The sequence below is a fragment of the Diabrotica undecimpunctata genome, chromosome 5 (assembly GCF_040954645.1).
Source record: "Diabrotica undecimpunctata isolate CICGRU chromosome 5, icDiaUnde3, whole genome shotgun sequence".
Lineage (NCBI taxonomy): Eukaryota > Metazoa > Arthropoda > Insecta > Coleoptera > Chrysomelidae > Diabrotica > Diabrotica undecimpunctata.
The window spans coordinates 63,034,326-63,049,616 of NC_092807.1; the positions used below are offsets into that span (position 1 = coordinate 63,034,326).

The 15,291-nt window shown below is 31.2% G+C and overlaps 1 protein-coding gene across 3 annotated transcripts in view; it reads right to left on the reverse strand.

Annotated features, from left to right (window-relative positions):
• Window positions 1–5,341, reverse strand: part of LOC140441349 (uncharacterized) — a 129,898-nt gene extending 124,557 nt beyond the window's left edge. For all 3 annotated transcript variants that reach the window (XM_072532014.1, XM_072532013.1, XM_072532015.1), the window contains exon 1: window positions 4,948–5,341. In XM_072532014.1, coding sequence (XP_072388115.1) covers window positions 4,948–5,237 — 290 coding nt within the window. In that variant the 5' untranslated portion in view covers window positions 5,238–5,341. The remainder of the gene's footprint in view (window positions 1–4,947) is intronic.
• Between the last annotated feature and the right edge of the window lie 9,950 nt (window positions 5,342–15,291).

Consider the following 15,291-nt stretch of genomic DNA (forward strand, 5'->3'; position numbering starts at 1 on the left):
TCTCTTTTTCCTTCCACTTTCCCTTGTATAACCAATCGCATCAACTCATATTCATTTCATTTTCATATTCATTTCATTACTTAGTATGTGACTAAAGTAGCTCATATTTCTTTCCTTTATAGCATTGAGTATTTCTTTTTTTCACCTTTCTTAATGTTTCCGTGTTTGTTACGTGTTGTGTCCATGATATTTTTTACATTCTTCGATAACACCACATCTCAGAGCTGGCAAGTATAGAATACGTAGCATCTCAATACTCTAGTTCTAACTTCTATTTAGTGGCGGATCCAAGGGGGGGTCACGGGGGTCATAACCACCTCCAAAACAAAATCAATCAAATAATCCTAAAAAAATAATTTAAAACCCATCAACCCTAGAAGCAGGAAGTTAAGAGTTGAAATAATTCTAACTCATTTATTCTAGGGGTAAGTGTAGAATTATACGGAAGCCTTTTTAAATTGCTCTTTAAAAAAATTAACAATTCTAAATACAGTAATACCCCGACTAAGACTTCCACGAATTCAGAGTTACGCGGTTTTCAAATTTTGTTAATTCGTCATTTGAGTGCCAGAGAATCGTTCGATTATCGATGAGATAGAATTACGGCCCACACATTATTGCTCATTCAATGTACATGACACGACTTTTCGCACGAAATCAGCACATTTTTATTTTGTATTAGGTATTTCTTATCTTCAGTTTTGTCTACGAATTGGTTGTTTGTAATTTGAATATGTATTATAATTATTGAGACCGTGTGCTACATTTTATAATTTATCTATAATAAATATCAAAGGGAATATTGTTGTTGCATTAGCTCTGTCTGATACGTTAGTGAATACAAATAAAGGAACTGGGGGCTGCTGTCCAAGGTATTTGTGAAACTGTGAAACAGTAGTTTGTCTTAGTGATGTTTTAAGTACAACTGTATCACTTAGTCGTCTTCTTCAGTCACCAAAATTAAAATTAGATTTTAAGTAGGCTACTGAGGCCATAAAGGACACTAAATGCATTGTTCAAAATAAAAGATCAAATGCTGAATCTGTTTTTAACAAACTTTACTATGCAGTAAACAAATAGCTGATTAACTAGACATTGAATTGAAGATGCCTCGTATAGTTTCTCGTCAAACCTGTCGTCAAAATCAATCTGCAAACTCTTGCGAAGAATATTTTTGAAAATCTATTTATTTATCCCTTTTAGACAATATCTTAACTGATTTAGAAGAACGACTTTTACCGAAAATTATGAATCTATTTAATCTTCGAGTTGTTTTATGTTCTAAAACTGATAGAAACACACCAGAAGATAAAGTTGCATTAAAAAAAAATTTTGACACCTTTCATAATATTATTGGACCATCTACTGCATATTTCACAGTAGAAAAGAGTTTTCACTGTGGATTCAAAAGTGGCAAAGAGTAGTGCAAAATAATGGGAAACTTCCTGATTGTATTTTAGAAGTACTAGAAAACTGCGATATTCATATGTATCCAAATATCACAATATTTCTGCAAATACTAATTACACTGCCAGTCAGTGCAGCAACAACAGAGCGTTCTACGCTTAAGCGTTTAAAGACTTGGCTTAAAAATATAGCTTCTGCGGAAAGGTTAACTGATGGTTTAGCACTCATCAATGTGCATCCTGAAATTTCTCTAGATGTTGATGCAATCATAGAGCGATTTGCTAAATCGGATAGGCCAAAAGAATAGATTTTTATAAAATTATATAATATTTACTTATCTTATTCTTATAGTATTTTTAATCACTGAACTTTTATTTACCAATCGTTGCCGGCTGTTGCTGGCAATTTGTGAGAAAAATTTCAATACCGAGTAAAAAAATGTTTCACTCACTTATAGCCGAATAGGCGTAATTATAGAAATAACTATTCCTTAATTATATTATGTTTTTTGTTGAATAAATTAATTTAAATAAAATGCTGTTAACACTTATTCTTAAGGTTTCTTCTTCATTACGGAAGGGTGGCTATAACTACAGATAATTGCTATCGTATCTTGAGCTGTTCTTAGTATCGAATGTGTGTCCATGCCTGTCCAGTCTCTTACATTCTTCAGCCAGGAGCATTTTTTTCTTCATGGACCTCTTTTTCCTTCTACTTTCCCTTCCATTATGAGCCGTAGAAAGTTATATTTTTCTTCTCTGTAAATATGTCCTAGATTCGTTTTTCTGTTATTTACAATATTTAGGAGTCCTCTCTCAGTCCTCATTCTTCTCAGCACCTCGTTATTGGTCACGTGCTCTGTCCACGAAATCTTCAGCATTCAGCAATAAGGAATAAATATATGTTTTTACAAATTGATATCGGATATCCAACGATAAGATAGAGTTTATTAGGAATGTTAATGTACACTTACATTGAGTTATTGCATTTAAATTACTTAACTTTGGTTTATATTTATTTATCCTTGGTTTGTTCTTGATTTTGTAGCTATAAGTTAGGTGGGTTTAAATTAATTGTCTTTAAAATACCTAGTTTACATTATTTACAGTCCTTGATTTTTCAGTATTTATATTTTAATAACTTTCCTTTGGTTTAATAGTCTTGTACACTTGATTTTACTGTCATATAGTATGTGGGGTTAAATTATTATTTTTTTGTTTAAATTTAAGACCCCTTAATGTTGTACCCTTCTTTGCGCCCGTAGAGTACTTGGGTTTTAATAACTTCTCATTAGTTTAGCATATCGCTTAAAATAATTATTGAGAAAATGGTTCCATTACATGAAGCACAGATCATATCAATCGTAAAAGTGCAAAATCTAAATCCTATATCAAAATCACCCTCAAGATCCATAATCCCCCCTGACAAAAATTTCTGAATCCGCCACTGCTTCTATTCCCAGATTTCCATAACGAATAATACTCAATCGAATCTATGTCATCATTGATAAGAAATTGATACATGAACAAGGTGGATTTAACTGGGAACATAACATGGGGAAGTAAGCAATTAGAACACTGCAATAAACGGTAAAAAGATAAAATTTTCTCAAGAAAATGAGAAACAGCTTACTGAAGCACACTCGCCACGTTGATATCGCTTTTAATGAGACTTGTCCAATAACATTTATTTGTTTAAAACCGAGTTTAGTTTCTTAGATATACCCTACAATAGGAATTACTCCTCTTAAGATCAGAAAAATCGGGTTCTGAAATTAAACAAAAGAAACAGGAAAGTGTCTCGCACCATCCTAGGTTTGGATAAACTAGTCAATCAACGAGATTAAAACCTCTTAAAAGTTTTATCTATACTTTGTCTGTTGCTATCCTAGATTTTAAATAAGAAGTGACTGAGAGTTACTAATTACCTTACACTGTATGGATATCCCTTAATAGGCTTAGAGCCACCACGTCTAGATTGAAGTCAAATTGATATCCTGATATTCAGAACTCTGAAAGCCTATTAGTTTGTATGTACGTAGAACAAGAATGCATTCTCCTAAGAGGCGAAGTATTGTCAGTTAAAATTTAAATTTATATAATCATGACATGTAATGTAAGTAAACGAAAAATATTCATTTTCGCTATATTTTATTTTAATTAAGTCATTGATACGTATTAATAATATATAACACGAAATTGGTATACGAGTAGTTATAACAGAAAATTTACATCAATAATACAAATATTAGTAAATTAAAATTTGAACGTTAAAAAAAAGGTCCACCTTTATGTCATTGTTATTGTTTTGAAGGCACCAGAAAATGTTAAATAACATTATTACCAAATCAACAAAAAGAAGCCTTGTTGTTGAAAGTATGAAACGGGTAAACGGGTATTATAGGACATAGACAAATCGGCGGTCATAACATTCGAAAAAGAAGTCTGAAATGGTATTATCTGGTATCATACCCTGGTGATTGGATTCTCCTCATTTAAGACTAACTTGTTACCGAGACGCATAATTGTATGTATTCTTTATCAAGTAAGATAGGCAATTATTTATTTGTGGAATTAATCAAATAAAATAATTAATTGTGAATCAATATTTTTGAATTGTCGTATGCATTCTAGACGTACTATGAGACGATATTCATGCTTCAAGGCGTTACAATTATTCGACTCTGCCGCGTTTACTATTGCCTTCCACTCTTATTAGTCCTGTGCCACTATTTCCCACTATCCAATCCCCATTTTCCCCAGATCCTCTTAACTGCATCTTTCCACCTTTTTCTACACAACAAAAGCTAAGAAAGCCTATAATCCTTGATAAAAACTTTTTTGTAAATGAAATTTTCATAGGATACAAAATTAAACCAAAAAAAAGTAAGAAACTAAAAAGCGTAAAGCCTAAGACGATGATATAATTAATATTACTAAAAAATGTAGGAAAAACTAATCGATACAACCTAGATTTTAAATTAACGCCATTTTAAAAGTATATATATATATATATATATATATATATATATATATATATATATATATATATATATATATATATATATATATATATATATAAGATAAGATTAAGAGTATAAGATTAATAAAAAAAGAAAGTAATACTTTAAATTTACAATCAAAAAAATTTTAAATTTTTACTGAAATTGTGTAAAGGTTATACTTAGGTTTTGAAGTAGAGGAAACAAGAAGAACGATGAAGAGGAATAACTTACCTAATAATTCTATAAAGCTGAGAAACTCTAATAAGAAATAAACCAAAAATAAACAAAGAATATAATTCTTTCACATGAGAATAGAAATAAGCATTTGTAGAACAACTTTTATATTAGATTTATTCAATATTTTGGATATACTTATGAATGATAACTTTATGAAAAGTAAAAAGTAAGGTTGAACAAAAATAACATGTAGCTAATTGGAGATATGTTTAGAGAAATTTCATAAAGATTTCCCAGGACACTTTATTGTAATGACAAATTTAAACACATGTGGTCTATTTTTAAAAATATTTACTGACCTGTTCCTCATTGCTCTTGAATATTCCACAGCAGTTATGTTCCTAGAATCTCCAGTCGTACTGGACCCAATATTGTGTATAGTGTTCTCGTCCTGTGGTTGATCTCCTAGCATCTTTCCATACAAGTCATCATCAGACACCCCATCATTTTCCACTTGATCTAAGTACACTTTTAAAAATTTATTTAACGACGTTTCGGCTTCTGCACTCATACCCTTCCGGAATCCAGGTGCGCTGGATCCCAGACCGACCAGGCTTAAGAAAAACAATGTCCAAACACACCGACACATTTCTGAAAAAAATTCAAAAACGCGTTTAAAATTTTTGGAAAAAGTCACAAAAACTTTTTTGGAAAATCGATTTGATAATAATAATTTATATATGTATATATATATATATATATATATATATATATATATATATATATATATATATATATATATATATATATATATATATACCGGACTCTCCGATATGTCTTAGCGTAAGTTGAAAACTAAACAGTGTATATTATTAGGTGCAGATATAGAGTGTGAAGGAGTGAGATAGATAATATAAGCGAGAGAAGGTTGTTCTTAAGTAATGGCGTAGAAATTATTTATTTAAGAGGGATACATAACATATCCTCCTTTTAATGAAAAATATCTTAAAGTCAATAAAGATATAATACTTCAAATACTCTTAATATTAATATAGTAAATAATAAATTTAAGATCACTATTAATTTAAGTGTATGGTCTTTTATATGCAAAACTGTTAGTAATGGATGAATATAAGAAAGGTGACTTTAAAAAATCTTTTTACATCGTGTTATAACAGTGAAATATGTAGACACAAAATACAATTTGACCCTAAAAACGCTTAATATTAATATACAGGGTATTTAAAAACTCTCCTGACAAACGAAGACCGGAAAATCCGGAGATTCCTTAGATAATTTTAAGACAATTTAGCCCAATTTACCTAGTTGTATCCCAGCACCGACAAAATTTTCAATTTCTTATTTAACTGAGCTGCCACCGTGCTTCGGAGGGCACTTAAAGCCGTCGGTCCCGGCTACGAAAGTAGTCGTTAAGTCATGTAGGGGCGCTTGCGCGACTTGGAAATCTTAACACTAGACCTTAGCCAGAAGGTTACACGAACTTTTCTTTTTTTACCTAGTAATTAGTTTTTTTTAAATAACTATAGAACGCTTATGTTTAGAAAATCGAAAACTAGTAGGAGTATTTATTTTCTAGAGTTGAATAGATTCCATTAATTGCGAAAATCTAGTAGCGGTCATAGGCTTCCGTTTAAGATTGGTCAACGGTTATTTTAATGCATAACTTTTTTGTCGTTAACTTCTAAGCATTCGTGATGGTAGATTATTAAATTTTCAGGTATTCTAGTTCTAAAAGGTACTCCTGCCTTAAGTCGGTAGTATACACCGTTTTCTAGAAAAATCGATTTGAAACTTTTTTAATTTTTTCGTCATGAAAGATAAATAAATATTTTTTGGGCTATTATTTTTGTAGCATTCAAACACAACAGTTTTAATTCAACAAAAATGTTATTTACTACTGAGGAATACGCTGATATGTATTTATTTTATCATGCAATGATGTGTAACGTTCGAGCAGCACAACGTAGATATGCTGAAAAAGTTCCCAATCGCAAACATCCCACTCGCTCAATATTTACAGCTCTTCAGCAACGATTAAGAGTAACAGGTTCAGTGATCCCAAAAATTATTGAAACAAGGCGACATAATGATGTAATAACAGCACATGAATATATTATTTTAATGGAAGTTGAGGAAAATCCAGAAATTAGCGTTCGAATACTATGTGCTATGTATCCCACAATTTCAAAATCTTCCAATACATACAATTTATTTTATTTATATCCTTTTATTAGAATCCACATCCACAATATCCACATTATTATTTGAACGTTAGTAACAATCCTCCCGTTGTTCAAGAATTTAAGCATCACAATCGGTTTAGCATAAACGTCTGGATAGGAGTAGTTGATCATTATCTTCTTGGACCTCTGAAATTGCCTCCTGGTTTAAATGGTGCTGATTATTTACATTTTTTTGCAAATTGTTTTATACGATTCATAAGATTATGAAGTGCCTTTAAATATTCGGCAAAACTTTTGGTTTTTACATGACGGCTGCTTGGCCTACTTTAACAAGAATGTACGAGACTTTCTTGATAATAAGTACGAAGACGACTAGATTGGAAAAGGCGGTCAAGTTGCTTTATGTCATAAAGACTAATGACCATCACATCAAGTATCTTTTGTAACTATTTACCTGTGATACTTGTTATTTTATGTTAGTTTCGTTTCATCGTAATAAATACTTTATTTTTGTTTTGAAAAACCTTTAAATCAAATTTTGTTTCAATAATTTTTTGCTTCTTTTCCCAAACTTTTTTTACAAATTGTGTGCTGCATTTATTAAAACAAAATATATTTTAAAAAATTAATTAAGGTAGGTACCTATTAATTTAACTTTCATGACGAAAAAACGAAAAATTTTCAGATTGATTTTTCTAGAAAACGTATATCCTACAGATTTAAATTAAAAGTACCTTTTAGTATTAGAATACCTGAAAGTTTAATAATCTAGTATCACGAGTTCTTAAAAGTTAAAGACAAAAAGTTATGCATTAAAATAACCGTTGATCTACCCAAAACAGACGCATATGACCCGTACTAGAAATTCGCAATAAATGAAATCGATTTAACTCTAGGGGATAAATAATCGTACCAGTTTTCATTTTTCTAAATAGAAGCGTTCTGGAGGTATTGAAAAAACTAATTACAAGGCGCCATCTTGAAAGAGTTCTCTATACTAAAATCACAATCAAGATGCACTAGAAATAAACAAACCAAGACACGTTAAATATTACAAATAATGATTTACAATGTATATACATTGTATAAATCCCAAATCATGATTTACAAAGTTTATACATTGTAAATCATGATTCGGGAGTGTTCCTCGTAAAGTATCTTGATTTGTTTATTTCTCGTGCATCTTAATTGTGATTTTAGTATAGCATTTTTGTCAGGGTAGTTTTTGGACAACCTGTATAATTTAATATCACGATTAATTTAAATTTTTGGTTTTTATATGCATCTGTTTGTTACTACTGGGTGAATATAAGAAAGGTTACTATAAAAAATCTCTTTACCTCGTGTTATATAACAGTGAAATATGTACACAAAATACGATTTAACTATTAATGAGCCACTGCTAATCACAAAATCTATGTGAGACCATTCCCCGTACACATTTTTAGGTGCTTCTTAAATTCTAATTTCTTTAGGTACTTCTTAAATTTTATTCTTTTAATTCAACTAAATTTATCCTTATTTGCACTTTTATTATTTACTACGAAATGCAGTGAAACCTAAGTAAATCTGAACAAATCAGAATTGATTTTCAGTATATTATGAATATTTTACTATTGATCCGAGCATACTTTAATTCAGGATAATGTCTGGCTTTTCATTAAAAATATAAAATAGAGTATCATGGCGTCACAAACTGCGAAAACAATTATTTCTCTATTTATACAAATATTTCAAACAAGAACCAACAAAAGCTAATATTCTACATTTTAAATTGATTGGCAATGTTAAAAAAAGACTGACGCCGTTATACTATAAGAATGACGTTATATCTTTTGCAAAAAATTTTGTACTCCATATTTTCTGAAAATAAAAGATGTATTAATGATAATTTTTTGCTAAATATTTTAACAAATATTAATCAATATTTAACGGATATCATAATTCCGGTATCACCATGAATTTCATCGACGGCACGATGATAAGAATATAGTACCTAGAATCCTACACAATAGTTTCGTTTCTCTTATGACTTGATAAGTACGATAGGTACACGGGAGGCTCTTTTCGTTGTACAACTTCTAATTCAGAGATACAGAGATGTCAACTGCGACGTATATATGTTTTGTCGATTACAGCAAAATTTTCCTTCACATAAGAATAAAACATGATAAGCTCATAACAATTTTGAAAAGAGCAGGCTTCGATGATAAAGATCTAAGAATTATCTATAATACCTATTATAACCAAACTGCCAATATTAAAGTAGATGACCGGTTGACAGAGGCTATCTTAATAGTTAGAGGAGTGATATAATGGTGCATGCTGTCCCGTAATTTAACATAGACTCTGAACATATCTTCGCACAAGCATTGGACGAATAAGCAGAAGGCATCAATGAAGTGAATCTAAATAACATTATATGTGATGATGGCGCAGTAGTTTTTGTAGAGACAGAGATATAGAGTTTTGACAGAGTTGGTAGCTACGTATATCTTGGTACCGATCTAAACAGCCAATTTAATCACTTCATAGAAACAAAACACCGCATAGAGAAGGTAGGATCAGCATTGGTTAAGATGAAATATGTCCTCAGAAACCATGATTTACCATTCAGAACCAAAGTCTTCATCCTCAGATGTTTTTTCTACCTTGTTATACGGAATAAAAGTATATATGTTTTCTGACGCTTTAAAAAAAAAACTTGAAGTTTAGAAGCCTTGAATCCACATGGGTGGACCGGGTAACTAATGTTGAGCTCATACGTAGAATCGGGAAGGAATGTGAGGTCATTCTTGTAATGACGGAGCTCAAATAAGAATATCTGGGTCATATTATAAGAAATGAATAGAGATATGGATTGTTACAACTCGTTCTTCAGGGCAAGGTGTATGGAAAAAAGAACAGGGAGAAGAATTTCTTGGCTCCATAACCTGAGAAAATGGTTCAGTAAATCTACAATATCCGGAACGGATAGACACCGTAAAAAGAATAAATAAATTACATCATCTGTAGATCGTTTGTTATAGAATATACATTTTTTGATTGCATGGTATCGTTAAGTCTGAGCACACTAGTTTGATTAATAACATTAGTACATATATTGGTAATAACTTCCAAAGCACAGTCATTTTCTACAATTTCAGTATTTTCTTAATAATAACGGATGCAATCATAAATTTAATATTAAATTACGAAGACCATAGTACCTATTAAGGATAATTCAGGTTGGAAAAACACTAATAAAAATTAGCAAAAAATTTCGTTTATGTTTATACTTAGTCAAAGTCATGTTACTTGTTAATTTTTGTAGGAAATATTTCATCAATATCAGGAATATCCTTTTTTTAATATTAGTAATCTATAAAGTGTTAAACATTAACAAAATCACTTCTCACAAAATATTATGTAGTCGACATTATTTTTATCACACTTTTGTTATCGTGATTTTGATATAAATGATGGGGGCACAATTACCGTCGGCACACCACTGCCTCCTTCTCTGTCTGACGATGTGTGTCTGGTATTTTTATTTGAAAAAGCTCGGCTAGACGTAGTGGCGACGTATGTATAACGTATACATATAAAATGTGTTTCTGGTGGCTGAGTCTACGACGGCTGGTGAAAGAGAAAAAAATTGCAAACGCCGTCACAACCTGACTGCTGCTAATGCGTCCAACAGGTGCTGTCGCTATAGGAAATGAAAAGGCAAAACGAATATTAAATTTGCCTTTAAAGCAAACTTGAATTGTCTTTAATTAACAGAAAAAAAGTTATTACTTATCTGCATCGGGATTATCGTGGCACAGAGTATTTACTTTGAAAATGCAGTTAGTGCGCCAACATTAGGTACTATTAATTTTGATTGCTGTAATGACCAAATACTGTATATAATAATTGTCACAATGAGGTTTTGTATTGTATAATAAAATGAATTATGTATATATATAAAGTAGTTAGGTATTATTGACTGACACGTTATGTAAAATAAAGTTTTATTTTGAAGTTGCAGTCATTAATAGGGCAGGAAAGTGAAACTCTTTGTTCTTATATCAAGCTTTCGCAAAATTTATTTGCTTCTTCAGGATATGCTAAAATATGGTAATATCAGTAAATACAATGAAATTAGAATTAAATAACATTGTATAAAACTAGTATAAAAACTTACAACATGAGGTTAATCCATTAAATTTTTCTTCTTCTTCTTAAAGAGCTTATCCGTTCCGGATGTTTACGATCATCACGGCTATCTTTACTTTATTTATTGCAGCGCGGAACAGTTCAGTGGTAGTCGTGTTATACCACTTTCGTAAATTTTGAAGCCAGAAAATGCGTCTTCTTCCCGGTCCTCTCTTACCATTTACTTTCCCTTGGAGAATCAGCTGGAGAAGGTCGTAACGTTCTGGATTTCTCATTACATGTCATAGATATTCCAACTTTTTAGTTTTGACGGTCATGAGAATTTCACATTCTTTCCCCATTCTACGCAGGACCTCCACATTAGTAACTCTGTCAACCCAGGATATGTAAGATGCGCCTATAACACCACATTTCGAAAGCTTCGAGCCGATTCATAGATGCAACAGTCAGTGTCCATGCTTCCATTCCGTAGAACAGAACTGTGAATATGTAGCAGTTCAATAGACGGCATTTTGTTTTTAATGATATGTCTCGACTGTTGAAAATGGTTCTCATTCTAACGAATGCTGCTTTTGCTTTTATTATTCGCTGTTTAATTTCTGTTGAGTGGTCCCATTGGCTATTTAAATTGGTGCCTAGATATGTATATTGCTCGACTCTTTCGATATTCTATTGGTTGATTGTAAGTTGAGCGTTTAGTATTAGTTTTATACTAATTGTCATAAATTTGGTTTTTTTATGTTAAGAGCTAGTCCGTATCTGTTGCTGACTTCTGTTATGCGATTTGTTAATATCTGTAAGTCATTCAGATTATCGGCAAAAACTATAGTGTCATCTGCATATCTAATGTTATTCAACCATTCACCGTTTATTAGTATTCCTTTCGCACAACCGTCTAAAGCTTCCTTAAATACCCATTCAGAATAAATGTTGAACAACAATGGAGGCAAAATACAGCCCTGTCGTACTCCACGTTCTATTGCAATTTTATCAGTTAACTGGTCTTCTATTTTGATTTTGGCCGTTTGATTGTAGTAAATGTTTCTGATAATTCTAAGATCTTTGTTGTCAATTCCAATTTCTTGCATTAGAGTCATTAATTTGTCATGTTTTACTCTGTCAAATGCCTTCTGGTAATCTATAAAGCATACGTATATGTCACAATTCACATCCCTGCATCTCTGAAATAGCACCTGTACAGCAAAAAGGGCCTCCCGTGTTCCCAGAGCATCACGAAATCCGAATTGTGTTCTTGTTAGTTGTTCCTCACATTTTGTATATATTCTTTTGTGAATGACCTTTAGAAATGTTTTAAGTAAATGGCTCATAAGGCTTATAATTCTATAGTCTTCGCACTTTCTCGCATTGGGTTTTTTTGGAAGATTTATAAAAGTTGACACTAACCACTCTTGGGGAACCACGCCCGTATCATATATACTGTTAAATATATTTGTCAACCATTTTATGCCATCATAGTCCATAAGTTTTAAGAATTCTGAGTGAAAATTATCAGGGCCTACTGCTTTACCATCTTTGGTGCTTTTGATGGCATATTTTACTTCTTCGACTGTAAATGGTGGTCCAGATTCGCAATTGGTGTTTGTTGTAATACCAGTGTTACTTCGTATATCTTCAAAAGTTTTTTCTACGTATTTAATCCAAATATCTCTTTTATGCTCTATTTCCAGTACTACGTTTCCCTGATTATCTGTCAGGAATCCAGTGTTCTTGTGTTTATATAAGCCTGCCGCTTCTTTAATCTTTTTATGGAGGTTAAATGAATCATGTTTTTGTTGTAATGACTCTATCTCTGTACACTTCGAGCTAAACCAATTTTCTTTTGCTATTTTAATAGCTCTTTTTATTTCGTTATTTATGTTGTTGTAGTAATTCTTATTATCTTTAGCGTTTTTTCTGTCTTCCATCATACATAGAATCTCCTCCGTCATCCATTCCTTTTTATTTGTTCTTTCAGGTTTTAAGTATCTCTCTGTTATTTCTTGACTTACTTTGTGCAAATTTTCTAGTTCTACATCTGTGTTATCTGTTTATGGGCGCATGGTTTTTCTGTACGAGCTCACGTTTTTTCTTTTAGGCGTTTTTGTACCTTTTCATTTACTGTTTTATTTTTCAGTTGGTTAATATCGTACTTCATAATTTTTGGTCTTTGAACTTTCTTTAAACTAAGTTTCATTTTGGCGATAAGTGGATTGTGGTCCGAATTTATGTCGGATCCCGGGTACGCTTTAACAGATGTTATAGAGTTTCTAAATCGTTTGTTAATAAGAATATAGTCTATTTGATTTCGTACTGTGTAATCTGGAGTATCCTGGGGAGATTTCCACGTATATAGTCGTCTTGGAGGAAGATCATAAAAGGTGTTTGTCACTACGAGCTGTTCTTCAGTTGCAAATTCAATCAAACTGTCTCCGCTTTCATTACGTTCCCCTAGACCAAAGGATCCCACTAAATTTCCACTTTGTCCTTTGCCAACTTTGGCATTAAAGTCTCCCATTATTAGTGTTATTTTGTTTTTCCGAATCCTTTTGACAATATTAGTAAGGTCATTGTAAAATTCTTCTATGATTTCTTCTGGGGCGTCCGCTGTAGGAGCGTATACTTGAATAATGTTTGTTTTTATGGGAGTTGTGTTTAGCTGAACTAAGAGCATCCTTTCTGATACAGGTACAAAGTGACTGACACAGTCACTGACACACATTAAATTTTTAAATTGACAAAACATTAAAACTTAACTTATTAAAATTATATATTTATGTAAGTACAATATTTTAATTTTATTTAATTTTGTATAAATTCATTATGAAATTGATTATTATATTGATGTTTGATTTATGTCAGAAAGACACTCGTTTCTGTTTATTATATTTTTTGTTGTTGATAACTAGCTATTGATTCTTATTATGGTTACGTACAAAGTGGCGCCAAATATGAATATTTAAATTTTTTGAAATTATAGTATAGTCAGAAAATCTAATATTAGAAAATTATAGTATTAATTTTCTAATATTAGATTTTTTTTCATATATATATATATATATATATATATATATATATATATATATATATATACATTTCTAAAGTATTCAAATAGTGAATTTAGAGGTTTAATCGGTCATTCAGGTTGGCAAAAAAAGAAGTCAACTACTTCATAAGTTTATCGAAGACATTTCGCTTTATATTTCTAAAGCTTCATCAGTTCTAACTCAATATGTAGTATATTATCGATGTTATTGTATATGTACTGTAAACTTTACTCATTACTTAAAACTAACTTAACAAAAAAAACACACAAACTCTGCAGAAAATAATGTTCATATTCGTAGATACGATGATTTAAAAATTTTATTTTGTTTTATATATACATATATATATATTGTTATGTTTCTTCTTTCCCAACCAAAGAAAAATAAATAAAAAAATCCATCGAAATAAAATTTCAAGATATCAATATAAACAAATTGTATATAGTAATTTAGGATAAGAGTAGAAATTTGTTTGGCAAACGACCTTTTCCGTTTCAAACAAAATTATCAAAAATCCTTTGTTTAGAATTCGAAGACATTTTACCTGAAGGTTAATCTCTTCATTGTTTGTAGAGTCGAGTATTAAATGACCATATTCTAATCTTTTGAAATATGTATAAATGATGTATTAAAAAAAACCAATTTTAAAGTAAGCTATTTAGTTTTCTCTGAAACCGAAATTAGGCTTTTCCAATATCATAGTAAACACAATTTAAGCTTTTTGATTGGACGGTCGTTTTTAAATGGGAATTTGGGAGTCGATGATGAGACAGGAGAAGTCAGTCATATTTTGGTCATCGAAAGGAAACAGTCGTGTGTCTCAAGATAGGGTTTAGTTCGTGAGTTTGGATACCGGCGTAACGAAAAGAAGTGAATAGTTTGAAGAAGGAGATAATAAGTAGATTAAAAGAGGTCTTTGTATCTACCGTGGGCATTTTATAAAGGATATGTGAAAATATTCTTACGGCATCAAGTTGACAAAAGGAGGTCCTAGTGTCATAAATAAGTAGCGGAGTTTGGAGAAGTGAATCAAGTGTTTTTTGTGTAGTCTGAAAGAGGTTTGCAGAGACGTAAAGAAGGAGCCGAGGTGACAAAGAAGGGGAGATCACATCTTTGAGGAGACTGGACTTTTCTGGGTATGTTCTAACATACAACTCAAGAAGAAAATAAACTGTAAGTGTTTGTACCATTAAATTTTATATCTGTGAAGGATCGTTTCGACATCATGGTCATTAGCATTAAAATTTAAGAACTGAGGTTTTGTTAGGCTAATCAAAAAATTAAAGTTTTGTGGTTTCTTTTTTTTAAGTAAAGA